This window comes from Mustela putorius, unplaced genomic scaffold (assembly GCF_011764305.1).
Source record: "Mustela putorius furo isolate JIRA1106 unplaced genomic scaffold, ASM1176430v1.1 tig00000867_pilon_pilon_pilon, whole genome shotgun sequence".
NCBI lineage: Eukaryota > Metazoa > Chordata > Mammalia > Carnivora > Mustelidae > Mustela > Mustela putorius.
In genome coordinates this window covers 3581755-3608698 of record NW_025421501.1, presented here as the reverse complement: position 1 = coordinate 3608698, position 26944 = coordinate 3581755, and the positions used below count along the sequence as shown (strand labels likewise).

Below are 26944 nucleotides of genomic sequence, written 5' to 3'. Positions count from 1 at the left end.
TCTGGCAACCATTTCCCCTTCCTAATAATCACCTGAATTTCTGTCAGGGAACCACCTTCTCCCTCTCTGAGTCCTGTGGTTTGCAAGCATCTGTCCCTAGTAACAATGGTGGGCCCTGATTGGCAATCAGCATCTGCCACACCCCTAGCCATGGTGATTAGCTAGGAGATAAGCAGGTGACCCAATGTGGGCCAAGAACAGGCGTGAGACTTTTATCATATTACTGAGGGATAGCTCTCTCTTCTGTTGAATTTGGGGTTATAATGGAGTAAATATGAGGGCTACAGCTGCTGCAGCCATCCTTCCACTCCAAGGGGCACCTGCCTAAGCATGGAGTTGAGGCAGAGCCAAAATGTGCCAACAATACTGAGGCCTGGATCCAGCCATACCTGAGGCATGCACTAGTCTTTCCCATTGGATGAGTCCACAATTTCTTTTGGCATAAGCCAGGCTCAGTCATACTATCTGTACTTTGCAAGCCTAAATGATAGAAACTCTCAAGAAACTCCACTGAGGGCCCCACTCACCTCCAATAGCCAGATATCGAAAAAAGAGCCAGCCACTGATGAGGGCCTCACGAGGGTTTCTTGGCAGCTTCTCCATGATGTCCAGGTCTGGTGGATTGAAGCCCAGGGCTGTGGCAGGTAGACCATCTGTCACCAGGTTCACCCAGAGCAGCTGCACAGGGATCAGGGCTTCCGGGAGGCCCAGAATTGCCGTGAGGAAGATGCTGGAACCAGAGTCATAGGCTCTAGTCCCCAGCAACTGGAGGGTCCTGCTCCTACTCATACCCCAGGCTGGGAAGCTCACCTACTGTCTCCACAGGAGCCCCTTCCCACTTTGCTAGTTCTGATGTGTGTGCATGGTCCTGCCACGCACTCAGTCTCTCCTGCTCCCAATCTCAGCTCTGGAGCCTGGACATATCTGCTCTTTAGGCCTCTCCTCTTTAGGCCATAACTCCTTTAGGGCATGTATGCATGTGGACAACACATGCCTAAGTACATACACAGAGTTGTTTTTTTAGCACAGGCTACACAATCACACAAACACAAGTACCTAGATGCTTATCTGGATATGTAGAGATGGCAGAATTCACATGTGTCCAGGCAAACATGTGCTCACCATTCCCCATAGGCATCTCTCACATATGAACCCGAGAATGTACAAATTATATACTGGCACAAATCCTCTGTGCTTATATGTATGCCCAAAGATTCACAAAGGCACACATGCACACGTGTACACACACTTTTCACTTGGGTACACACACATCATGCTCACATTAGCTGTGTGCACACATTCATGTACACATGTAAACACATTACCGCCCTGAAGAGCAGCTAGTTCTCACATCTTGCCAACTCTGAATGTAGGATTTATGGCTAGAGGGATGATGGGGGACTTTTTAGGCACCTCCTTGGGGGCTGGAGTACGTACTCCAAGGCCTCTGGAGGAATGATGAGGAGCTCCTGCCCCTGCCCTCCTTGAGGTGAGATCCTAGAAGGCCCCAGCCAGAGCAGGATATGTGTCCCTCCATCCCTATAACCCCATCCCAGGATCAGGCATTTCCCTTGGTGACCTAGAGCTGGTCCAGAGGGCTGGGAAGAGGAAATACAGGGCCTCACCAGACAACCTCGCCTACATTGGAGGAGATGAGGTAGCGGATGAATTGCTTCATGTTGTTGTAGATGGCCCGGCCCTCCTCCACTGCAGCCACGATGGAGGCAAAGTTGTCATCTGATAGCACCATCTCGGCTGCCGACTTTGCCACAGCTGTGCCAGAGCCCATGGCAATACCAATCTCTGCTTTCTTCAGGGCTGGGGCGTCATTCACCCCATCTCCAGTCTAGGGGCCAAGTTAGGTAGGATCATGCCTAAGGAACTTCATTCTCCTTCCTTGACTCCCCTCAACTAAGCCTATCCCCAAACCCAGGAGATGTCCCCAAGGAAGCAGACAGCTGAATAGAAAAATGGTGAGGTTGAAAATGAACTTAGAGATTGGGCTGGGAATGAGGCTTAAGGGAAGGCAAGGGTTGCAGAGCAGCACAATTCTGAAGAGGAGATCAGTTTGAATGTTCTCATCTTCCTGGTGAGGTGGTCTTGGGAAAGAAGGTGGATCTCTGATGGTGGTGGAGATGAAATTCAGGTTGGATGTGGTATAGAAGATGAAATTGAGGTTAAGGACAAAATTAAGGTTAAGTCAAGGATGAGGTCTAGGCTGTGGGTCATGTAAAAGGACCAGGTAGGCGTGATAGCTAAGGTAAAGTTTGGAACCAAGGTGAAGGTCAAGGTCAACACTGGACTCAGGTTCAAAACTAAAAATTAGACTAAGGTAAAGGTCAAGTCAAAATCAGATGCCAAATCAAGGTTATGGTCCACATCAGGAGTGATATCACAGTCAAGGTTGGAGATGCAGTCAAGGTCAAGATTAGAGGCCATTTAAAGTTGAGGTCTACATAAATTATTGGGTTAGGGGTCAAAATCAATGTAAAGGATCTGGTCAGGGTGCAGGTCAAGATTGCAGCCCATAACAGGGTTGAGCTCAAAGTAAAAATCAGATTAAGATGGTCAAGTTCAAGGTCAGAAACCAAGTCAACATGAAGGTCAAAAATAAAGTCAAGAACCAGGTTACAACTGTAGTCAAGATTGATGACCAACTCAGTGTCAAGGTCAAGAATGGGTCACAGATTAATATTAAAGTCAAGATGAAGGAGTGGGGGTGAAGGCCAACAGAGGCTAAGTCAGGAGTGAGACTGGGATCAAGAATCAGATCAGTGTTGCGAATAGGTCTGTAATGAAGAATGAGACAAAAACTGGGCCCAAACAAAAGGTCCATCCAAAGGTGAATGGGTAAACTGTGGTTATATTTACATGGTGGAATGCTACTAATGATAAAAAAGCAGTCATCTACTGATACCCAAAAAACATGGATAAATTTCAGAAGAAAAAAGCCAGACACAAGAGTGCATACTATATGATCCCATTCATATGAAAATCTAGGACAGGCAATTTATGGTGAAAAAAACGCCCTGTTGTGAGAGGAGAGCCCATTGGGGAAGGTACATGAGGGAACTTCTTGTGTCTGTAGTAATGTTCCTCATCTTGATAAGGGTTTAGATGACATGCAAAGGTGTGTCTGCACTTATCAAAACACATCAAATGAATGATATGCTCAAGACTGTGCATTTTATTGCATGTAAGTTTTGCCTCAAAAAGGAAAAGAAATAGAACCACAAAAAAATGCTGCTCTCTAGAGCATGGATTCTAAATTATGTGAAGGTGAAGTGTACTGATGTCTGCAACTTACTTTGAAATTTATTTAAGAAAAGATGGACTAAGTTTGGATAGATAGATAGGTATTTGCAAAGCAAATAGAATGTTACTTGTAGAATCTAGATCATAGATATTACAGGTGTTTGCTATAAAACTATTTTCATCTCTTTCTGTGTTTGAGATTTTTTTTGTAATAAAATGTTTGAAAAAATAAGAATGAATCAGAGGCAGAGGTTGTATGTGTTGCTCTTGCTAATAAGCTCCATGGCCAGTGTTCCCTCCACACCTCCCCACCTCCACTAGGCTCCCATCTGGTGGCCTCACCATGGCAGTGATCTCGTTAAAGGACTGTAGGTTCTCTATGATCCGGGACTTGTGCACAGGTTCTACACGGGCAAAACAGCATGCTGTGCGACAGGCATGGCGCTGCTGCTCAGGACTGAGGTCATCGAACTCGCGACCTGTGTAGGCCTTCCCTACCACGTCCTCTGTGTCCCCGAAGATACCAAGCCGGCGGCAGATGGCCACAGCTGTGCCTTTGTTGTCCCCTGTGATCATGACCACACGGATGCCAGCTTGGTGGCAGCGTGCGATGCAAGCAGCCACCTCAGGCCTTGGGGGGTCCAGCATGCCCACGCAGCCCACAAAAGTCAGGTCCGTCTGTAGGGAGGGGGCAGATGCAAGTGGGGTCTGGGCCCATGCTCAACCTCCTACCTGCCCAGCCTTTGCAGGGAGACACACAGCTCCCAGCCCAGGGGCTCTGCCCTGCCACCCACCTCGTACTGCACAAACTTGCTGCAGTCGTCCAGCTGCATATCCTCCTTCCGTGGGGGTGCATCCCGAGTGGCCAGCGCCAGGCAGCGCAATGTGTCTGAGCCTGAGCCCCAGTCCCGAATCTTGGCCAGGATTTGCTCCCTGGAGGTGGCATTCAGGGGTACCGTGTGGCTTCCCACTCGGACTGAGCTGCAGCGCTCAATCACACTCTCAGGAGCCCCCTGCATCATGGGGGAGGGGAGAGGCAACTCTTGTCAGTCAGGACCCCTTCCTTCCCCTCTTGCCCAACTGAGGAAGTTAAGGCCCAGGCATGGGAAAAGGCCATCCAAGAGGACACAAAGTGAGATAAGGACCAGATTCCATTCTTTGAAAGTTCAGAGTGAGAATCAAGGGGACCTCGCTGTGAGGAAACCCAAAAGGAATGGGGGTTGTGGCTGACCATTGGAGGGTACCCTCCCCCTACCAACTCAAGGCTGAGAAGGTCTGCTGCAGCATTTGGGGAGGTGGGGATAGAACTGGCAGCCCTCCTACAGGCACTGCAACCCTGCCAATCCAGTACTGCTGGGATCCCAATTTTGTAGGGGTCTCAGCAACAGGAGGCAGGCTGAGCCCTGCCTGGGGACCAGAAATAGAGCCATGCTGAAGGTGTGGCTCTGGGAAGGTATTCTTGGGGGTGACAGGTTCCTCAGCAGCCTTGGAGTCTCACCTTGGGGTCTTGCTCCTATTCTCATCTTGGAAATAGCCTCTAAACTCTCCATCAATGCCTCCTCCCTCTCCTCCAAAGGGCACTCCAAATGCTAAATTTTCAAAGTGCCCTGAGATTCCCAATACAGAAGGCTTTTCATTTCAAAAGGGGTTAAAATCTCCATTTCAATGTGAAATTAGGGCTGTCATTCCTACTTCAGTTGAAAAGCAGTGAGAGGCCCTGCGATGGGCAAAAGTCTAGATGAGAAACTTCCCTCCCTAGGACTCAGTTTCCAGAACATGTAGCACCAAAGATGGGCACCAACTACCTCAATACACCGTTCAGAGGTGAAAGGCTTCTGAGACCTTCCAGCTTAACCTTGCCATTCAGAAGGGGAGACTGAGGCCCAGGGAGGAGCATAGGAGACCCCAAAGTCATGTGACAAGGCAGTGCCTCTCAGTCTAGAGCTGGGACCATGGTGAGTGGCAGGCCTTGGTGTCTGGCTCTAGCTTTATCTCCACCAAGACTGGATCCTGTCCCCAGTTCCCCATGGCGGGCTGACCACCCTCATTCCAGATTCACTGCTTTGATCATTCCAGATTCACTGCTTTGACAATGGGCCTCCCACTTCCCTCTGTCCCCCATAACTGTAGTCACTAGCTCTTCAGAGGACTGAAGATCAGATCTCCCAGGGACTCCTCATGCACAGAAGCCCCAGGCCAGTTAGGCAGGTCCCACCTTCACAAACATCTTGCTGCCCTGGGCCGCCAGGTCAGGGCTAGTAGGTATGCAGTATACGGACATGGACTTCCTGTCTCGGGAGAACTCCAAAGTAAACTCCTTCCGCATCAGCTGCTTGATGACCTATAGGGGTCAGAAGGGTCAGGATGTGAGGGGCAGAGCCAGGCAGAGCCTAACTGCTTTCTTCCCAGCTGCCTGGAAAAGAGCCTCTTGCTTCCTGTGGGATGGTGTCTACCCCTTCTCTCATCCTGACATTTGAGCCCCCAGCTCCCTCTTCAGCCTGAGAAACGCCACAAGGTTGTCACTTCCTGACCATGCTGTGCACTTCCCAACTCTGGGTCCTTGCCCACACTCAAGTCTTTTCCTTCCTCTTCTCTCTAGCCAAGTCTTATTAGGGTCTGAGGTCCGTCCTCCTCCCAGAGACCTCCCAAGACCTTGTCCTTTTCTCTTTCTTCTCTAGATGCCCAGAAGCCCAGCTACGAGGCCTGTGGCCGGAGCCCTCACTCTGCTCACCGCATTGCAGGCGCTGGCTCGCTCCACCAGCGATAGGGCCTGTAGGTTGGTGTCAAACACATTCATTTTCTCCACCAGGCAAGTCAGAGCCGTCTCCGTGGCCTCTCCCACCTTCTCATACACGCCCTTAGCCTGGTGGGGCCCAGAATACAGGGTGTGAATAGCAGGGTCTCCTCCAGGGGACCCCCAAGCCTTACCTCCCACTCACCCCCTGACCCCTGGAGCTCCCTTTACCACAGGTACCTCTAACCTCCTTTGCATCAAGCCAGTGCGGCCCTTCCCAGTCCAGCTGTCATGGGGTCTGGGTAGTGTCTGATACTGAGACTTTCCTTCCCTTCTGACCACGCCGCCCCCCTGCCCACCCAGGCACCAGTAAACATGGATCCTTCCCGCCATCCACCTCTCTCTCCGCAGGCTCCTTCTCAGCCTCCTTCCCCAGATTCCCCACATTCCTCTTTCTAGACTCTGCTGTCCAGGCCCTGCTCCTTCTCTCGCACCTTTTCTCCCTGAGGCCTCATATACCCCCCACTTCCCCACTTTTCATGTGCCTGACTTCCAGTGCCCAGCCTGGCAGTGACATTTCCCTTGAACTCCGAGCCCACAAATCTAACTGCTGCCTGTTGGACTTGGTTCCTTAATGACCCTCAAGTCACCTTCCCTTCTCCCTATATTTGCCGCTCCGGTGACTGTCCCAGCCAGGACAGCAACCAGGAGGTACCCTCTCTCTCTTTCACCTAACTAGTCACCAAGTCCCATCCTAAATCTCTAACCCAAGCTTTCTTCCCTTTCCCTGAAGCCCTAGCTAACAACTCTCTGACCTGGAGGACCACACAGGGGCTCCTGAATCCAGTCTTGCCCTGTTCCATTCTCCACACAGAAGCTCAGGTGATCTGTTAATGCAGTTCTGACCCTATCACTTCCCTGCTCAAAACTGCTTGGTGGTTGGGGCGCCTGGGTGGCTCAGTGGGTTAAAGCCTCTGTCTTCGGCTCAGGTCATGATCTCAGGGTCCTGGGATCAAGGGGCTCTCTGCTCAGCAGGGAGCCTGCTTCCTCCCTTCTCTCTCTCTGCCTCTCTCTCTGCCTACTTGTGATCTCTGTCTGTCAAATAAATAAATCTAAAAAAAAAAAAAAGAAAGTTATATTTAAAAAAAAAAACAAAACTGCTTGGTGGCTGCCTACTGCCTTCAGCTTATTATGGAACATGATTTGGTCTGGTCAAGTCCTTTCTCCAGGCAGGAGTATCTTCATGCATGTTCCATTTCACTGCTCGAGTAGCAGGTAAGGGTATTCACTGCCTGCATCACATCAGGTTATGACTTGTGGGACTTTCCTGGGCTGTGTCTTCTACTTTAAACACCCTCTCTAGTCCTATTTCCCAAATCTCTTCCTCTAGACACCCTGGCACTACAGTCCCTTACATTAGTCTTCCACAGCCCAAGAGCCCTAGGGCACAACTTCAAAGCCAGTGTGCAAAAGGAGGGGCAGTAGGGGTATTCAGGGGTGGCAGTGTTCCTGGGGTGTGGCACTCCAAAGGGGCAGGGACTGCCAATCCTGGGAGTTTTGAGACTCTGGGAGAACGGTCTGTCCTGGGCACCCGGACACTAGTGAGGTCACAGAAGAGAGCTGGGTCCCACCTCATTGTAGTCCAGCGCTGAGTCATTGCACAGGGCACAGATCGTCGCCAGCTCCACCAGCCCATCGAACTGCCCACAGCGCACGAGCCGCTCCGCCTGTCTCCTGTGGGGCTGGGTCTTGGTACAAGGGCATTTGGCCCCATCCCTGGGAGGCGCATGGCCTCTCGATCCCACCCCAGGAAGCCTTGCCCACTCACAGCTCTCTGAGCTCTCTGGTGTAGCCCAGGTCCCCGGGGAACCCTGCCCACCTGCAACCCCTTGCCCAGCACTCACACTTCACCCTCCGGGGCATAAGTGGTGCCTGAGATGGTGAACTCATGCAAACGGCAGGAGCCCGCTTCAGCCTCAGCTACCACGAACATCTGGGGAGCACAGAGGCATGCTTAGGCAAGCCCTCACTTCTCTCCTCTTTGGGCAGCCATTCTGAATAGAGCCTGACCCAAGGTGGGATCCTCTGGGCTCCTAAAGAAGCTGCTGGCCTTCCCTATTGCCAAGGTCTGGAAGAGTCGGGTTCAGGCCAAGGCAGGGCCTCTGCTCTGGACCCCTGAGGGGTATATGGCAGATTCTTCAGTGTCCCGGATGGAGCCCTGACACGGGGTAGGAAGCCTGGATCCTTGCCCATTTTGTTATGTGACTCCTGGCTGAGCACCAGAGCATTAGTTTCTCCACTGGTAACAGGAGAAGAGAGTGGGATCCGAGTACAGCTGCCTCTCTTTTCCTCCTTGAAAGGATGAGTTCCTGGCCTCTAAGGGTGGAAACCCACATACTCCTCTGAGACACAGACCCCTGCCCAAAGGTGTTCTCAGACAGCGAGCTCTTTCCTCCAGGGCCTGCTGGGTCACCCAGACCCTACCCGTGCATCTCAGTGTCAGGGCTTTATCCCTCCCAGGGTGGCCCATTTTCTTGCCTGGAAGCCAGCTTTACCAAGGAGATAATTCTTGTTTCCTAGAAATTGCCTTGGTGTACATTTCCAAGTCAATGGCCAGCTCAGCACACAGTAGGTGCTCAACAAATGTCCCTTTTTTTGTGCTCCCCTCCCTACTCCTGAGGGGACTAGGGAGAAGCCCTCCAGCCAGCAAACCTCCTGAGAAGTCAAGTTTCTTCGGCCCCCTCCCAGCAAGTAAGGCCTGTACAACTTCCCTGCAGTATGTTTTTCAAACCTTTATTTCAATGAAGGAACACTCTGTTCCAATGAAGTCCTCCTAGAGATTTTAACAGGTCAGGGGACGCAGAATAAAAAACTTGCTTGTGCCCCTTCCCCTGTGGCAGGGCTTCCTTCCCCTTCCCCAAGGTTTTGGGCTTCAAGGTTTTGGATACAGAGTCTGAGTTTCTCAGTGGGCAGATCATGGGAGCAGATGTGGGAGAAGAATGACTGGGGACTCTAAGAGGGGTGGGAAACCCACAGCACTCACCAGTACCCACCCACCCCTCTGCCCCATAGGCCTACTGGAGTTTCAGCCAGAATGCCTGGAACATACAGGCAACAAGCCCAGGATCTGGGATTGAAGGCCAGGAAATGAATAATTCCTTTCCCAGCCCTGCCCAGGTCACTGGAGCTGGCATATCTGGTGACTGGTGACGGGCATCGACTGTGGAGTGATGGAGGAGCGGGACAGAACTTGGTTGGGTCCAGGCCCAGCTTGGCTCAGATGCCAAGGCTGTAGTTGACCCCCTGCAGTATCCTTTATGGTTGTCTGTCCAAGCTTGCATACCCAAACTTCAGATGAAGAAACTGAGGTTCACAGACAGACAATGACCTGCCAGGGCTGTACAGTGATATTTGGGTCCTAGTGATACACATCTGGCCAGACCTTGCTGCTCTGCCCCATGGAAAAGGATCTGCTCCCCACCTTGCGGGCAGCCCACAGGTTCGCTCCTCCATTCCCTGCCAAAAAGGAGTCAGGGGCAGCCCCAAGAAGGAGTTCAGCCTGCTGAGCTTCACACAGCAACACCAGCGGGACCCCAAGCCGGCTGCAGCCACTCACCCGGCACACAGACATCTGGTTGGTGGTGAGGGTGCCCGTCTTGTCAGAGCAGATGACGGAGGTGCAGCCCAGGGTCTCCACAGACGGCAGGCTCCGCACAATGGCATTCTTGCGTGCCATACGCCGTGTGCCCAGAGCCAGGCATGTAGTGATAACAGCCGGGAGGCCCTCAGGGATGGCGGCCACCGCCAGGGCCACGGCAATCTTGAAGTAGTAGACGGCGCCACGGAGCCAGGAGCCACCATGGGCCGGGTCGGCAAAGTGGCCAATGTTGATGACCCACACAGCCACACAGATCACGGAGATGGCATGGGACAGCTGCCGCCCAAACTCATCCAACTTGCGCTGCAGAGGCGTCCGCTCTGGCTCCACTGCCACCATCTGGCTCCTGATCTTCCCCAGCTCTGTGTGCAGGCCTGTGGCCACTGCCACGCCCAGGGCCTTCCCCGATGCAATGTTGGTGCCCTGGCCAACGGAGAGACAAGAAGGGCTGCTTAGCATCCCGCAGGGGTCTGGGACCCCTTGACCTCTTCAGGCTACCATAGCATTCCTATCCCCCTACTTGGCTTGTTTTTTTCTCCATGTCACTTAATGCTCCCAGGCTTACGAAGCTATCTAGTGCTAAGCCGTGGCTGGCATCCCCATGACAGTGTTAGCTCCACGAAGGCAAGGACTTGGTTCAGCACTGTATCCCCAGTGCCTATCACGAGGCCTGGCACACGAAGCACTGGACCAATACAGACTATGTGACTGACTAGCACAGCACAATACCAACCTATAAAAATGTGATTTGTAAAAAGCCAACGTGGCCACATGGGAGTGCCAGGCTGACTGTGATCCTAGGTAAATGATCTGTAAATATTTGCTGAAGAATCCAGAAAATCTGAGCTTAAGTCCATCCAATCCCAAGGCCCACGTAAAATCCCTAAGTCCCGGTAAAAAGGCTAATTAGCCTTGAGCTTCTAGCTTGTATAAAATGGTTCAAGAAAGGAGCTGCTCAGAGGAGGCTAATGACGTGGTACCCTTCAGAAAGGTGCCCTGTGCTGAGGCTGGAGAAAAGGTAGGGACCTCTCGTAACCTCAGCTTCTCTTCTTTTGTCCTGCGCAACAAAACTTCCACTCCCCCATGCGTCCGCCCACTTGCAGGCTCCTCAGCTAAGGAAATAATCTGCAGTTAGCCAGAGCGTCTTCCTTAGAAAGCTGCCTAGTGATAGCTGCTGATGCTTGATCTTGCCTTGTAGAGTGCCCTCCTCACTTCAAAGCAGCCTGTCTAAGGCTTCCATACATCTAAGCAGGAGGCATCACCTTAAGAACTCTGGGTGAGTATTGCTTTCTCCATCTCTGTCCGCTTCTGGGGAGTTTTTCTAGCCTTATAACTCGGTGCCCTGGGCCACGGCCGAATGGCCTGACCCATCCTTGTGGCTTCCATGTTCAGCTTCAGGCTGTTTCTGGGCAGCTTGTAAGCATCAGTGCTCTCTCTGAGGCCTCAGAGGCCTATCATGCCCACCAGTGCTGAGCTGTTTTTCCCATCTGAGAAATGGACTCCACCACTTTGACAACGCTTATCACTAGAGGAATCTCCACTGGGTGATTATAGGCTAGCTCTGTCTCTCTCCAGTTTAAAGCAGGATAAGCCTAGCAGGTAAGAGGAAAAGCTCTGGGTTCAGAATGTCTGAGTTCACATCCCAGCTCTACCATTCACTGGCTTTGTGACCTGGAAAATGCAAATAATAAGAGTACTTATTTTAAAAGCACCGTGAGGACTAAATATACGTAAAGGGCTTAGAACAGTTGCAGGCACACAGGCTTGAGTAAACACAAGCTGTTACCAGTACTATAAATTTGTACATATTGTCAATAATTGATGAGGTTCATTCTTGTTGGGCTTTAACTGATTGAATGTTAAAGTTTTTATTATCAGTGTCCAGACAAAGGCCCCAGCCATCCCAGGAACTTACAGAGAATAGCATGTTCTTCTTGTCCTGGTTCACAGCTCTGGGATCTTGGATGGCATCTGTGTGCTTGGTGACAGACACGGATTCACCTGGTCACGGAATCAGAAATGGGAAACCCTACATGAAGACACCCCCATGCCTGGACCTGTTCAGCCCTGCTCAGCCCTGCTCAGCCCTGGCCTCTGGGCCTCACCTGTCAGGATGGACTGGTCCACTCTCAGGGTGGTGGACTTGATCTCGATGAGGCGGAGGTCAGCGGGTACTTTGTCTCCCACTGTGGAGAGAGAGTGGCCGAGTGTGGCTTTGGGCGCCACCCCTTGGCGGAGCCAGGAGGACTGCCAGGAACCAAGGGTGAGAGGTAGGGGCCTAGGCTGTGATCCCTGAGATAGATGCTGCTCCTTCGCTCACAGTGTCCTTATCTGTCCAACAAGGTTTTGGCCGAAGAGCTTTGGAAGGATCCCACAGCTCCCCACTCTGTGTGTATAGCCAGAAAGATGGGAGTACAGAGAGGGAAGGGCTCACCAGCATCACATAATGGAAAGACACCCCCAGTGTACCTGCCACCTCTACGATGTCTCCAGGGACGATGTCCCGGGCTCGGACCCTCTGCACACCTTTGCGGTCTGAGCGGATCACCTTGCCCATCTCAGGCTCATACTCCTTCAAGGCCTCAATGGCACTCTCAGCATTGCGTTCCTATAGAACAGGAGGCAGGTAGGTGGTCTGCCCTCACTGGCCCTTGCAGGCTGACCCCTTGGAATGACACCCCTGGCGCCCGGGATGGAGCTGCAGGACTCTTAACACCAAGTGGCGGTCACATGGAACAGCCGGGACACCTGAAGGCCCAGGCCCTCCTCTGGGCCTCCCACCTGCCATACGCCCACGATAGCATTGGCCACAAGGATCAGCATGATGACCAGGGGCTCCACGAAGGCTGTTGTGGTTTCTTCACCCTCTTCAAAGCAGGCCAGGACCTATGGAGTCAGAGCTGGTGAGCTGGGGCTCTTCTGTGGCCCAGGGGCTGCTCCCTATTTCCTTTATACTCTGGGTCTGCTGCCTCCTGCCTTGGAAGAGATAGCCCTGGGGAGGCCTGGGCTGGGAGAGGGCTGCACGGAGGCCTTGGCTTATCTGTAGGCAGTGACTGCCACCATTCACGCCCCACCCAGCCAACTTTCAGGATGTGGGGCAGTTGTACAGCTGGAGGTCTCACTCTCTGCCTAGTTGTGGTTTTCCAAGTTTGATGCCAGACTGGCAACCGCAGTATCCCGTGGAAACTTGCTAAAAACGCAATTCTCGGGGTCTATCCCAGTCTTCCTGTGTCAGAAACTTTGGGGTGAGGCCCTGCAGTCCGTGTGTTAGCAAACCCAGATGCTCCCGCTACAGGCTCATTTTGAAGTCCATTGGCCAGAGAGGCATAACTCCAGCCAGAGCCCTTTAACCTGGTTAAAGTCCTATTCCCACCTCTTGGCCCAAGGGGGGTACTTCTCACTCCCTTCCACAGGTCTCAGAGTGTCCATCGCACTGTGGAGGGGTGCTGACACCATTTTAGCTAAGCTGTTATAAGGCACCTGCCCCGACAGGCTTTTTTCTCTGTAAAAGTCATCAGTTTCTGTGTTTTGGTGAGTGCTGTGAAGTGTGTAAACCTGGTGATTCACAGACCTGTACCCCTGGGGATAAAAATATATGTTTATAAAAAATAAAAAATTATAGTAAAAAAAAAAAAGAGTCATCAGTTTCCACAAGAACAGTTGCCAGGAAGGCCAGACACAGCTGGCTGGGCCCCTGCTTCCCTGCACTCCATGTCACCAACATGAGGTCTCCTCCCCAGGCCCTGCTGGGCACAGGGCCAAGAGCAGGAACTGCATCCACTCTCAGGGTGGCCATTTCCCTGCATTACCTTCGGATTTCTGCTGCTCAGCCATCAGTGACAAGTAGTGTTCCACCTCCCCAGGGCCCAGCAAGGTCCAGGAGGGGTTCAGGCAGTAAGAATGGGGGAGGGGCAAAAGGAGAGCAGCCACAGACAAGCTGTAAGAGGTTAAGGCCCACATTCTTCTGTGGGGCACTGGAAGCCATGGAAAGGGCTCTCCACGAAGGATAATTTGGCAATATCTGGAGACTTTAGACTGTCACAACTGGGCAGTACCACTGGCATTGGTGAGTAGAGGTCGGGAATGCTTCCTAGTGCTTCTAAATATTCCCGAGCTCATAGGACAGCCTCCAGACAAAGAATTATCTGGTCCAAAATGTCAACAGTGCTGTGATTGAGTGCTTAGGTTGTGCCCTAAGACAGGGAGGGGTAGGGATCATACCTGTGCTTCTGAAAGCTCACTCTGACAGCCAGAGTGGAAGGGGACAGATGGGAGCAGTCCAGTGTGTAGGGGGCAGGCTTTGAGGGTTCAGGCAAGGGAAGCTGGAGTCTGAGCAAGGAAGGGGATGGGTAGAGGCCCAGGGATGTCCACGGCTGAGAGAACAGACCTCTAGTTCAGAGTCTGGGCCTCTGAGCACTGCCCCAACCTGGCTTTCCCTTCCAGGCTTTCTGATGCTGTGCGATGGGGCCTTACTTACGAAGGAGACCAGGGCAGCCAACAGCAGGATGCGCACCAGGAGGTCCTCAAACTGTTCCAGCACCAGCTCCCACAGGGACTTCCCTGAGAATTGGAGCACCATGTAAACCTTGGGTCCCTTACCAACTGACCTACCCTCATTCAGAGCTGGGACCACCTAGGAGACCACCTGGCCCACTCCCTCCCTACCATTCAAAGAGCAAGAGCCTGAGGCCTTAGAGGCATAGGTGGGTGATACTGGTGTGTGGGGGGGTGCATGTCCGCAAATCCTCACTCTGTTGGGGAGAGGGAGGGACACAACCCGAGAGTGAATGGCTCAAGGCCTTGCAGCCTGCCCTGGCCCAAGACTCACCTTCCTCAGTTGGGAGCTCTTCAGGATCCAGGCAAGCCACAGGAGCCATGAGGAGACAAGAGATAACCGAATTATGCAGTAGGACCATGGAGGAGCCTCAGCCGTTCTCCCAGCTGTGCCTACCCGGGCCTTCATAATGGTCTAGTCATGCTCCCACCGCTCTCTGAGGTCACAGAATGGCTGGTCTGAGCCCAGAGGCTTCCATTCCTCCACTCACTTCATCCCACCCTGGTTAAGGAAAATCTGGTATGGCCTGACAAGATCAGAGCCAGGAGGGCCCTTCTGGTCCCTCCCCCATGTACAGAGGAGTAATGGAGCAAACTGGAGGAGAGACGGGACCCCTGAGATCACAGTAAGTTGACAGCTCCCCTGTAGTGCTCTTTCTCAGATGGCTGCACAATCCTATTCGAGGCCCCACATGGCCACAGCAAGGGAGTCCCTCCCTCAAATTGAGAACATCAGCCCAGGCTACCTCTGACATACCTGCTCCTCCAGGAGCACTGAGGTAAGGCCTACAGCATGGCCAGGCCAGCCTGCTGAGCCCTGCCCTACGTGGGGGTTCCCTCCAACACGACCTCAGCAGCCAGCATCCCAGGCAGTGTCTAACCTGCCATGGTTCAGTTCCTGGAGGTTGAGTCTCAACTTGTCCTCTCCCAGCCCCTCTACTTGGGGGCAAGCCCCATCCCATATGTCCAGTCTGCAACCCACAGAACATTCTGAGGAATGATGTTCCCAAACACCACCAGGACCTGCTGTCACTTTACAAGCTCTATTTGTATCTCTTACATTTCCTGAAGCACTTTTTATTCCAGACAGAGTGGGCCACCTGGGTACCTGAAGTCTTTGAATCTTCCTTCCCAACAGCCCAAAGGTTGACAGGGCAGGTGTTCACCCTGTTTCACAGCTGCAAGAACCGAGATCCAGGGTGGGAACATGACTTGAACAAGATCACACAGCAAATAGGCAGGTCTATGGGAAGAGGCAGGAGCTGGGCCTCAAAGGGTGGATTCCAATGGGCCTCTCTCTCCATCGGCTGAGCTTAGGTCCTGCTGAGGCCTGTCTGGGGTGCCTCCCAGACTGAGCCTACCCGAACCCCGCTGTTGAGTAGAGTTTCCAGGCCAGCAGCATTGACATCACCTGGGAGCTTGTGAGCAATGCAGACTCTGAGCCTCTACCCTAGGCTGGCTCTCCCTTCTTCTTCCTCCTTCTTGACACAAGTCCATGTATCTGCCCACCTGTTTTTCACTCAGGTATCAGCAAAGACTTTTCCTGTGGGAGCCCTCTCCTGAGACCATCTGTGTGGAAGATCTGGGGCACCTGGCAGCTGAACCATGGAGAGTATCAAGCAGCCCACTGGACTGCAGGAACCCAGGAGGGAAACATATAACCTAAAAATACATTTTCTAGCTTTTTCTCCCTAGTCCTATTTTAGGCAACAGCTGACATTTTCCGTGGAAAATGTAATCTCCAGTGTCCTGCATTGAGATTAAAATCAAACAGACTTTTTCCTTCTGATCTATTTAGCTGAAGTGAACAGGAAAGGCAGGGGGAGGGCCAGGTCTGGTTTTCTGGGCCAGTTCTCCAATGGAGCAGGGTCCTGTAGAGGTCATCTCTGCCATGCACCAGCCTTGGCACAGAACTGTTCTAACCTCATGACACACATCAGTCTGCTTCTGCCACGCTCTACCCAGGAGAGACTTCTAAACCCCCTACCTCTGTGAATGCCTTCAAGGTTCCTGACCAGAGGAAGAGTTTATCCATAAGATTAACCTGAATCCCTCCTGCGGTCTCCCTCACCCCTACCCTCTGTCAGGCATGTAGCCCCTAGACCACCGTATAAAGGCATTTTTTCTGGGCAGGGTCAAGGCCTGGGGTTGGGAAGCAATGTCACAGGGCACACAGAGCAGCTCGAGTTCCCACAAGCTGCCCTCTGTCTGTCTGGGTGATCTCTCATGTTCTCCCCTTCCGCATTCTGACCCAAAATCTGACTCAGGAGCCACTCTTTGGTGGTCATTTGTTTCCCCAGATACTTCTGATTCTTTCCCCCTTGTGCACACATAGTAGGACTGCGGACGTCGTGCAAGTTACAAAAAGAAGGATGCAAGTTAGTTCTGGGCAGGGGCACTAACGTGGTGGCAGGAGACTCTGGAGTTAGAAAGGCAGTGTCCTAGAGAACTTTCTGTGCTGATGGAAGTGCCCTTTAGCTGCACTGTCTCATACGGTAGCTACTAACTGCACACACCTACCGAGCACTGGCAATGTGGTTAATGTGAGTGAGGAGCCAAATTTTAAATTCTACTTAATTCTCATTCCTTTAAATTTAAAGAACCACCCAAGGCTAGTGGCTGTGTATTGGACAGTGCAGATCTAGAGCTCTCTGGCCCTCTGTGGCCCGGTAACCAGCAACCTGTGAGATGGTGTCTGCTCTGTGAACCAGAATCACAGAGTATAGGAAACCTGAAGCCCCCAGATAACCTGCCACTGAGATATGTATATACATACAGTATGAGGAAGAAATGACCTGTATTGTTTTAAGTCATTGAGACATGGGGTTTGTTCCTGGATCCTGACTGGCACCCCTTTCTCCCCAGACCTACAAGGTTCCCCTTCTACCCTTACCCACTCCCTTGGGGAAGGCTCAGCCAGCCACGAGGTCACAGAAGATGCCCTGCCTACCTCTGCACAGACAATGTACACGTTTCTAGTCTTGCCTGAGCAGCTGGCTCCCCAGTGCAGTCCTGAACCTCATATGGAAGGTAGGGTACCCAGCCCAAACCTGAAGGGCTGCTGTGAGGATTATCATCATTATTAATAAAAACCACATTTACTGAGCACCTTCTATGTCCTAAGCAGCGTGCCAAATGCTCTACCTCCATTATTTCCGGAGATCGATGGGGAGATATCATACACAAAGCATACACGAGGGCCCTCCAGAGCTAGAATAACTATAGCTGAATTATTAGTGTTGAGTGTGCCAGGTCCCATGCATCATCTAGTGCTTTAACTCTCACGGGAGTCCCCAACAACCTGACAAGGAAGAGACAATTATTATTCCCATTTTATAGAGCAGACAACTGAGGCACAGAGAGGTTGAAGGACTAGTTTGTGGTCATACAGCTGGGAGGTGGCAGCCCTGAACTCAGGTGGTCTGGCTTTTGTCCCCCTGCTTGGCACCTCCTGATTAGCTCCTAAGCTGCTCTGCCTTCCTACAACATCCCACTGCCTTCCCTGGCCAAAGTTACTTGAGAGAGAGAACTTGGCATCCTATGTCCCGATTGTTAGGTTGGATGCCCTCACCCCATCGACTAACTCACCCCTCCATTGTGACCCCAGAACCACTAGCCAAATCAGCCCTGCCCCAAAAGGCTCTGCTATCCTCACAGGTGGTTTTAGTGAGCGTTTTTTGAGAGTTACTAGGCTCTGTCTCCTCAGGCCTGGTCTTCTTCAAATTCTAATCCTGCCAAGACCCCAGACAATCCAATTTTCCCTTCACATGACTGGCTCTCTGGGCCATGGAGGAACTAGGAGGGGCCAGGAGACTAGCAGCGATTAAATGGAGAGCACCCTCCCAGCCTCTCCCCAGGCATCCCCGTTAGATGTTATTTCCCTCTTGCTATCCTCCGGCTGTGTTGGGGAGGGAGTTGAGCCCTCAGCAGTGCCAGATATCCCACTTTTTCAATGGAGAGAATGGCCCAGCCCTGCCTGCCTCTTGATGTCATTCGCCAGGCTGTGCAGGAAAAGATGGCAGTAGGAAAAATTCCCCCCATCCTAGCTGGGCCTGCCTGGTGGGAAGTAACCCCTCATTATTCTTCTGAAATAGTGTAGCTCTGGCCCTCTCACCTGGTGGACTCTGCCAGACAACCCCTGCTCTGGGTCACTGATGCCAGATTGAGTTGGCCTACACCCCCATATGCCCAATGTGGGGCTGGCCTGGAGGGGTCTGAAGTTAGTCTGTGGGTCCTGGGGAGGCAAAAAGGAGTATATGATCAGAGAAGCTTCATGGTTTAGAGCGAGGAGTCTGGCCCAGAGGGCTAAGTTCATGTCGTGCTCTAACTCTTGATAAGTTCTCTGGCTATGGAAAAGTTACTTAACCCATTCTGTGCCTCAGTTTCCCATCTGCAAAATAAGTATAATAGTAACTCCTCTTAAAGTCACTGTGAAGATTAAACGACATGCTATTCATAAATTTCTTAGAACAGGCACAGCACATGGTAAGTACTCAATAAACATTAGCTATAATATTAGTTATTAAAATGAAGCTCCATGCCAGTAGGATTTTTGTTAAGTGCAGTGTTTCCAGTGTTTCCAACGCCTGAAGCAGTGCCTGGCATATAGTAGGTGCTCAAAAATATCTGTGAGCGAGTGAATGACCCTGCCTGTGCCCTACTCATGGACCCTCAATGGCTCTTCTTGGCCAGCAGAATTAAGACCAACCTTAGGATGACCTTCAGGGCCTTCCTGGATCTGCCTGAACCTGGCCATCCAGAATCCTCCTATGGCTTAGGCATATGTCCGTCTGCCAGCCAAGCGAAATGCCTCAGAATTGCTACCACCTTCCCTGGTTTTGCTAGAGCTTTTTCCCGCTCCAAGATTTTGCTCAAGCCATTCCTTCTGCACAGAGCACCCTTCCCTAACCCCCAGCCTCTCAGGAAGGCTTCCTGGAAAGCCCCTCTCCCTATCACCCTGCCCTTCTTGACCAGTCATCAGTATCAGGGCCACCCGCACCTGACTTGAGCACTTCCAGGGTGGGGAGGGGCTGAGTCATCCCTAGGTCCACAAAGAGCCTCACAGAATTGTTTAATTGTTTACTCAGTTGCCCCATGGTTCAGCTAAAGGCCCTGGGCCCAGTGCCTGGAGCCCAGGAGAAGTGGGGTGCAGGGCCAAGGCTGCCCTAGGCTCCATGCACCACCTGCTCTCCTAATCTACCCTCTCGACTCCTTTCTTCTCATCTCAAAACATTGGAAACTGGTATTTCAACTTCTAAATGTCGGTTCCAGCCTGGAGAGGCAAGAGCTCACCAAGGTCGTCCTCAAAGGTCAGGTTTACAGAGCAATTAAATCACCACTTGCAGAGTCAGGGAGACGCCTTCACTGAGCAGACCCCACCCAGCCCACCTGGTCCTGTCTGGGTCTCAAGGACCTACCTAGAGTGGACAACATGGTCCTGCTCTCAAGGGGGCCTTGGGAAGCAGCTGTCCCAGTGCAGGGATCTACAGCCAACCTGGCTGATCTGGCACTAGGAAACCCTGGCAACGGGGTTGCTTAGCATCTGTGTGCCAGCTGTGTGCCAGCTGTGTACTGTGGACAGACTCAGCCCTGCCTCAGGGAGCTCCTGGTACAAAGGGAGGGGTGGCTGCTCCTGGGAGGGGGCTCTAAGACTGTCCAAGAGGGCCAGTGGGCGTGAAGTCTACAAGGAAGCCTGAAAGACCAACACCTGCAAGCAAAACAAACCTCCCTCAGATCCCAGAGCCATTTCACATCCTGAAAGGTCTTCAGGAGATCTCTTTAGAGGTTCCATGTCTGTAACTGAGGAGGACACTGAGGTCAAGGAGGGACAAGTCTTCCTGAGGCCACCCAGCGATTTGGACCACTCAGACCTCACCCCGTCCTCCTGCTTGGCCCCATTCCCCTTGGCCAATTTTCCAAGGGCCACACATCTGTATTTTCTGAGTTCCAGAGGCCAGCTGGGGTCTGGGCTGAGGGCAGGAGATAAGGTCACAGCCCCAGGGACCACTGGCAGTAATCTAAATCTGGCCATTCCTTCCACCTGCAGCTCTGGTGCCAATGTATCCATGACACAGATGGGCAGTGTAAGGCCCAGGATAGCAGGCTCTGGTTCCTGTTAGGGACCCTCCCCCAGAAGGGGAACAACCCCAGACTTCTGGGATCTTGCATGACTCCTATATCACTGGGCTCTCCAGGACCACTGGGTGTTGGTGCACTTGGGAGGAGAAGCCCAACACAATTCAGCCTCTTGCTCTGGCTCATATCCAGCAAAGGTGATGGGCAGTCCGTTCAAGGACACGAGGAAATCAAATAGCTCCTAAATATATGGAAAAATGCCCAACCCCATTTGTAAACAGTGAAATGCAAAGTAAAACTATGAGAAGACCCTTTCTTTACCACCCGATGGGCACGGATCAAAATGTCCGGTAATGCACTGCCGTTGTGCAGGGGTGTGGAAACAGGCATGTCTATTTTAAGAAGAACAACTTAATAACAGCTGTCAAATTTACACTACACATGCCTTTTGACCCAAGGATTCCACTTCTAGGAATTTAACCTTTGGCAATATTGACAAGTGTGTGACAAGTGATGTGAGGACAAGAGTATGCCTTGTAACGAGTCATAGGAGAGGCTATGAACAATTCAAGTGCCCTCCAAAAGCCAGGCAAAGAAATACTACAACAGCCACATGAAACTCTGCAAAGAAGACTGCAGACCCCAAGAGTGATTATCACGGAAAAACAGGGGCAAAACAGCACTCACGATCATTACTGTTTGCGTAGAAAAGATCACAGATCTAGATGTGTATGTACACAGAATATCTTGGAAAGGAGACACAAAGTACTGGGAACACTGTGGTTGGGGACAGGTCTAGGGAGACTTTATAATGTCTTCTGTACCCTCTGAATGTTGTACTCTGTGCACAGTTTTATTAAAAAAAAAAAAAACTGAAAGGATGTAGAAAGCCTCTGGAAGAAGCTGAGTCCTGTGGGCACCTCTGGGACCTACAGAGCAGGGCATGCTCATAAGAGGTGCTGGGCCAGGAGCCTCCTACTCATTGCCCTGTTGGGGCTCCAGAGGACATTGTCTATTCACTGGTTGAGATAGGCTGTGTTCTGTGCATATGGGGGACTCCTGGGTGGCAAACTCACCCGCACTGCTGAGGAAGGAGGAAGAGAAGGTGGCAGGGCAGGACCTCCAGTCCCTGCTTTACAGCCTCCCTTCCTCCATCCACCAGCAGAATTTGCAAACCCTAGGACTTAAGCAAATGAGTTCTTTGTGGTTTCCAGCACTAACGACTTTGCAGGTGCATAGACTCCTGGGTGGGGGAGGACACTAGTCCCTGGGGTGTTTCCCTCCACCTGTAGGTTTGGCTCACCCCCACCAGCCAGCTGGCCTGGAGCCTGGCCCAGACTCTTCTGCTACAAGGAGGCATGGCTTGGTGTACGCACTTACAAGCAACCCTATGATGAGGAAATCAAGACAGAGAGAGGAGAAGTGGCTTATTTAGGATGACACAGCTATGAAGAGGGCAGAGCTAAGGTTCAAAACTCTGTCAGCCCTACCCAAGAGATGCGTATACCACTCCAGATCACCCAAGAGAGAAAGACCTCCCCGGTGCCTATAGAAAGGACCCCCATGCCTCCTCTTCAGCTGGGGCTGATCAGAGTAAGAGTGTGAGGCAGGAAGGGGCAACTGGCTCCCCTCTCCTCACCTGAGGACTTCCAGAGCCCTGAAATGCTTCCAAAGGAAGAAGCCAGTCAGTGATCCGAGGGATCTCTGGGGCCCTGTGAGGCTGGTGGCATTGCTGGCATAGCTACTGCGTAGCTAACCCACCTCCTAGCACAGCCACCAATACCACGGATCCAGGGCCTGTGGAACAAGTGACTCCCTTGTACAGACAGAAAAAGTGAGGCTAAAGAGGGTTAGGTACCCAGTACCAGTTCTACCAAGTATTGTGGGACCTTGGGCAAGCTAATATGCTGGTGACTCAGTTACCTCCTCCATAAAAGGGGAGTTACAACAGTTGTTTTCATGGAGTTGTTTGGGGGAATAAATAAGAGAGGCAAATGTTAAGAAGAGTGCCTGGCACATAGTAAGTGCTCAGTGATCACTAGCTTTTATTATTATTACCAAAACACAAGGGAACCAGGGGAACCCATCAACAGCCCCCAACCAATGGCTGCATACCTGCCATCCCCTGAATGCACATCCACCTCTTCGGGGACCTATACTCCAACATCCTTATCCATCACCTCACACAGATGCTCTGTGGCTTGCTCACCCCCAAATCCCCTTACCCACACAAGACAACATAGGAAAGAAGGAGAGGTTCCCCCCTTCTCAGGCAGCCCCCTGCTGGATCAATGAACACATGGGAGCCAGGAAGAAGAGGGATGTTTCCCAGGGCTACACAGGGCGTCTGGAGGCAGAACCAAAGGCTGGGTCTCCAGTTTTCCTTGGGATTCAGGACTCCCAAGATGGAGGCCACAGCAGCAAAAAAGAGGCTATGGAACCCCAGGTCTGCTGCTCTAACCCCCATCCCCACCCCAAGGTTCGGGGACAGGTCCTGCTGTCTTGCCCTCTAGCAGCAATGACACCCTCCCTGCCAAGTCACTAATGGAGGATATTAAATAATATTTATCTCTCTAGTTCCTCCCACAGCTCAACTAAATATAGCAACTAATTTTTTCAGAAAAGGATTTCTGCTCCAGAAAGATAATATTTATATAAGAGGTGGTTTTCATAAGCCAATACAAAACCCAAAGCTTCCTTTCTGACAGCTCTCAGTAATTTTAGCCATCCCTGAGCCATGAGACACTCAGGCCCGAGCACTCTCCCTTCTGGCTGGCTGGGATCCCTGAATGGGTGAGGCCCCAAGTCCTAACACAAAGTGGGTCCAGGCTGCACTTTGGGGATGGAGGGGACATTTTCATCTGGATCCCTAACATTGTGCCCAATGCCATGGGGGTGGATGAAGAGAGTGGCAAGTGACTTGACGAGGGGATCTCCACATTTTCCACCTTCACAGGGCCTCCAAATGTGCCTGGGGCCCCATCTGGATAGTACTTGGTATTTGTTATGCCTTCTGGCAGATGGAGAATCACAAACTCCTTTGAAGCTGAGGAAGAAATAATGCCATTTCCACCCAAACAGCTATAGCGGGAAGGCTCCCTCCCAGCCCAGAGATGGTCAGGTGTTGCTCCAGGTCACACAAGAGGGAAAGGCATTCCCTGGCAAATCCCTGAGTGAGGCCTTGAGTCGGCCCGCCCCCCGCCCCCGCCTCGCTCCAACCCCCGCAAAAGGTGGGTCTCCTGCCTCAGCAGTTCAAAGCCCCCACTGACTCCCGCCAGCCACATCCGCCTTGGGCTGCTGAAAGAGGAAGACCTGGGGGTGGGGGTGGGGGCACCAAGGCTGCCAGCTGACAAGCTGCACCTTCTGCAGGTTTTACTGAGCCCCCAGGGAGACCCTCAGGGCCAGCTGGGAGGCTGGGTCTCGGGGTCCCTGACTGGTCCCTGGCCAGCTGATCTCCGCGTGTGCATCTGCATGATGAGGGCAGGCTGCAGGGCGGACAGCGCATAGTCCTGGATTCACGCTTAAGGGAGTGGATAGGGTCGGGGGTGTATGTGGGAAGCTCGGAAGGACCGCACGGTTCCCTAGGTTTTGGGGATAGGGGAGCCAGGCGTCAGGTCTCTAAACCCGGAATCCGCCCAACCTCCCGCGAAGGTGGCCGCACAGCCCCTCCGAGCGCCCCAAAGGCATCTGCAGAAGTTTCCGGAGCTCTCGCTTCCTGCCAGCCTCCGGGGACCGAAGGCTGTAAGGGGGGGAGGACCGCTCCCCGGTTTCGGAGTAGGAGAGTAAACTGAGACCGCCGCGCGTGCGGCCCCTAGCTTCCCCGGCCAGGCCCGCGCTCTCACCGTTGGGGCCGTAGCGCTCCCGCGCGTCAGACACCTGCTCCGGCCTCAGGCCGCTCTCGACCGTCACCGAGAAGTGCCTCAGCACGTCGGCGGCCGTGAGCAGGTGCGCCGCCTCCATGCCGCCCGCCTGATTTTCTTCGCGGTCGGCACCGTCGAGTCCGCCTCTTCGCGGGGCTACTGCGCGGGGCGCCGGGAATTTGGGCCCGGGCGAGAGCCACGCGATGTCATGTCAGCGCCGGGACCTTCCCCGACGGCAGTGGCTGCAGCGGCTTCGGAGGCGGGCGCCAGGATGCGGCGCCCAGGGCTCCCTCCCTGGGGCGGGGCGGCGCGGAGCCCGCCCCCGCACTCACACCCCTTCCGGCAGCCCTCGGAGCCCGCCGCCGCCCCGCCCCCGCAGCGCCCCTGGACCCGGAGGCCAAGCGGTTCGCGGGTTCTGCGGAAGAGGGAACTGAGGCAGCCTGCGAGGAGTGCGCCGAGCGTGGTCTGCAGGGGTGTCAGTCCCCGTCGGGAGAGCCCCCAGGGGCGGAGAGCTGCGGCGGGCTGCGGACCCCCTTCCTGGGTCCAGAGAGGTGGCAAAATAGAGGTGTCCACGGAAGGGCTTTCTACCCCCCGAAAATTGGAATTATGCCAAGGGTGACCCTGGATCTAGAGAGAACCCAAAAGCCTGTGAATAAACGCATCTACGGAGATTACTTAATGTATTCTTCTTTTGAAGTTTGTGCTTTCTTTATCTGTAACACATTTTTTGCACTGCACGGTTATTCCTTATGCAACCGAACCTCAGACAATGAAGTGGTATATGTGAAAGGAAACCAGTCTTGTTATCTTGGACTCATACCCTCACCCCAGCAGGAAATGTAACTTCGTAGGTGGACACGGGGCTCCCTAAAGGCCTGAAGGGGTGAGGTGGAGGCCTCTGGCCAGGGCGCCCAGAGACAGTGATCCTGAGCGGCGAAGGGGGAGTGACTGAAGAACCCCCATTCCAGCGCTTTGCTTTCTGAGTGTCTGCTCTAGGGGTGACAAGAGAAAGGGCTGCGGGTCAGGAAAGCCATCTGTTGAAGGCAGAAACCACTGACCCCACCAAAAGGAGGAGCAAGGAGAGCAGTCTACTTCAGGCACCCCTTTTAGACCCAGCCAGTCTCATCCCATGGGCCATTTTACCCCCCAGCCAAGCTGGCCTCTGCTGTCTTGCCCCTCTGGGTTCCACCTTGGCCACACAAGGTCTTAGATTCCAGGATTGAGCCCACCCAGACAGCTGTTCAGACCGTGAACTCTATAGTGTGTATGTAGCCAGAAAGCTTTCCCAGATACTGCAGTTGCACACACGGGCCCCAGCTTCCAGCCTGGCCCCTGGTTGCTGACCTCTATGCAAACCTTCTGTACCCCTAACATTTGATCACTTCCTGTCAGAAGAGAACTGTAGTCCTCCTCCTCTATCTCATCTTCACTAGACCTCCTTGAGCATAGAGACTCTCAGTGAGTTTATGCTTTATCTGCACTTAGACAAACAGCTAGTGGCCAAAGTGGCATGGTCACAGGCATGCTGTCCAAAGGGCAGGTTTTTCCTCTCCACCTCCTAGCTGCCCTACTGAGAATGTCAGTACTGGCATCTGGTTCCAGCTCTTTCCTCAGAGCTTCCACCGTACTTCTGCCCTTGGCTCCCTAAGATTCCACAGGCTACAATTGTGTGCACTTTGCACAGACCTTTATTTGTCAAAGTTTGGGCAGGTTTTGTCTTTTGCAGCCAAGGGCTATGACTAGAGTCAGATAGGCCCAGCTTTGACTTTAATCCTCACAACAACACTAACATAAGTACTACACAATTATTACCCCCATGCAGGCCAGCTATGTGGGCATACAGACTGTATGGTCCTGCAGGGCCTGATGCTTGGTTAATGCTCTGCTATCATTGTCTTGAAATTCTTAATTTTATCTCTGAACTTGTGCTTTGTAAGTGAAGTCAGCGGGCTTGCGCGTGAGCAGACAGAGAAGTCGACTATGCTGTCCCATTCCAATCTAGTGTGTGATGCTCCACGAGCTTAGAATTCTGGTGGACTCATGGGAGTTCAGTGAGACTCAAATCAAATATTAAATAAGCAAGGGTGTGGGGCTCCTGGGTGGCTCAGTGGGTTAAGCCGCTGCCTTCGGCTCAGGTCATGATCTCAGGGTCCTGGGATCGAGTCCCGCATCGGGCTCTCTGCTCAGCAGGGAGCCTGCTTCCTCCTCTCTCTCTGCCTGCCTCTCTGCCTACTTGTGATCTCTCTCTGTCAAATAAATAAAATCTTTCAAAAAGAAATAAGCAAGGGTGTTGTATCTCCGACTGAGTAAGTAGGAGTGCTGACCACCTGACGAGGCCATACTTTCCCTTTGAAGCAGAATGTGCTTCAAAAGCAAAAAGAAGGCAGTAGTGTCCTAAGAAACACTTCCTTACTCATGTTACCTCCCAACATTCACCAACCACTTCTATTAGAAAGGATGCCCTTAGAAGAAAAGGGAAAGAAAGGGTAACCCAGAGTTCCCTTTTCTTTCAGTACATCCTTATTCATGAGTGAGTCCCAGGGCTAGGATGTGTTCATATCAACCAGGGAAATAAAAGCAGTAAGTGTTGTGCAGTATTCCCACTGCTCTGGTCCAAACTAAATATATATGCATGCACTACAGAGTTGCTCCCTGGAGGTGTGCTGGGCCCACATATGCACACACAAACTATGAAACGCAAGTGGTGTCATTGTAGTACATGCACGTGTGAGTGAAAAGCTCTTAATTTTGCATTTAAAACTGGCATTGCACAAAATAAAGATGAATGTTAGGATTCGGGCTGATAAT

The 26944-nt window shown here is 52.4% G+C and overlaps 1 protein-coding gene across 8 annotated transcripts in view; it reads right to left on the bottom strand.

The window, feature by feature from the left end:
• Positions 1 to 24244, bottom strand: part of ATP2A3 (ATPase sarcoplasmic/endoplasmic reticulum Ca2+ transporting 3) — a 39656-nt gene extending 15412 nt beyond the window's left edge. For 5 of the 8 annotated variants that reach the window (XM_045085448.1, XM_013050708.2, XM_013050709.2 and 2 more), the window contains exons 1-16: positions 24119 to 24244; positions 14476 to 14493; positions 14125 to 14207; positions 12429 to 12533; positions 12117 to 12255; positions 11753 to 11833; positions 11563 to 11648; positions 9606 to 10070; positions 7894 to 7982; positions 7621 to 7723; positions 5987 to 6118; positions 5471 to 5596; positions 4050 to 4268; positions 3598 to 3933; positions 1626 to 1846; positions 528 to 730 (exon numbers count right to left, since the gene is read on the bottom strand). In XM_045085448.1, the coding sequence (XP_044941383.1) occupies positions 528 to 730; positions 1626 to 1846; positions 3598 to 3933; positions 4050 to 4268; positions 5471 to 5596; positions 5987 to 6118; positions 7621 to 7723; positions 7894 to 7982; positions 9606 to 10070; positions 11563 to 11648; positions 11753 to 11833; positions 12117 to 12255; positions 12429 to 12533; positions 14125 to 14207; positions 14476 to 14493; positions 24119 to 24236 (2524 nt within the window). In that variant the 5' untranslated portion in view covers positions 24237 to 24244. Of the gene's footprint in view, positions 1 to 527; positions 731 to 1625; positions 1847 to 3597; positions 3934 to 4049; positions 4269 to 5470; positions 5597 to 5986; positions 6119 to 7620; positions 7724 to 7893; positions 7983 to 9605; positions 10071 to 11562; positions 11649 to 11752; positions 11834 to 12116; positions 12256 to 12428; positions 12534 to 14124; positions 14208 to 14475; positions 14494 to 15261; positions 15380 to 24118 lie in introns of those variants that run through there. The other 3 variants (XM_045085450.1, XM_045085451.1, XM_045085454.1) reach the window with 3 other exon arrangements.
• Between the last annotated feature and the right edge of the window lie 2700 nt (positions 24245 to 26944).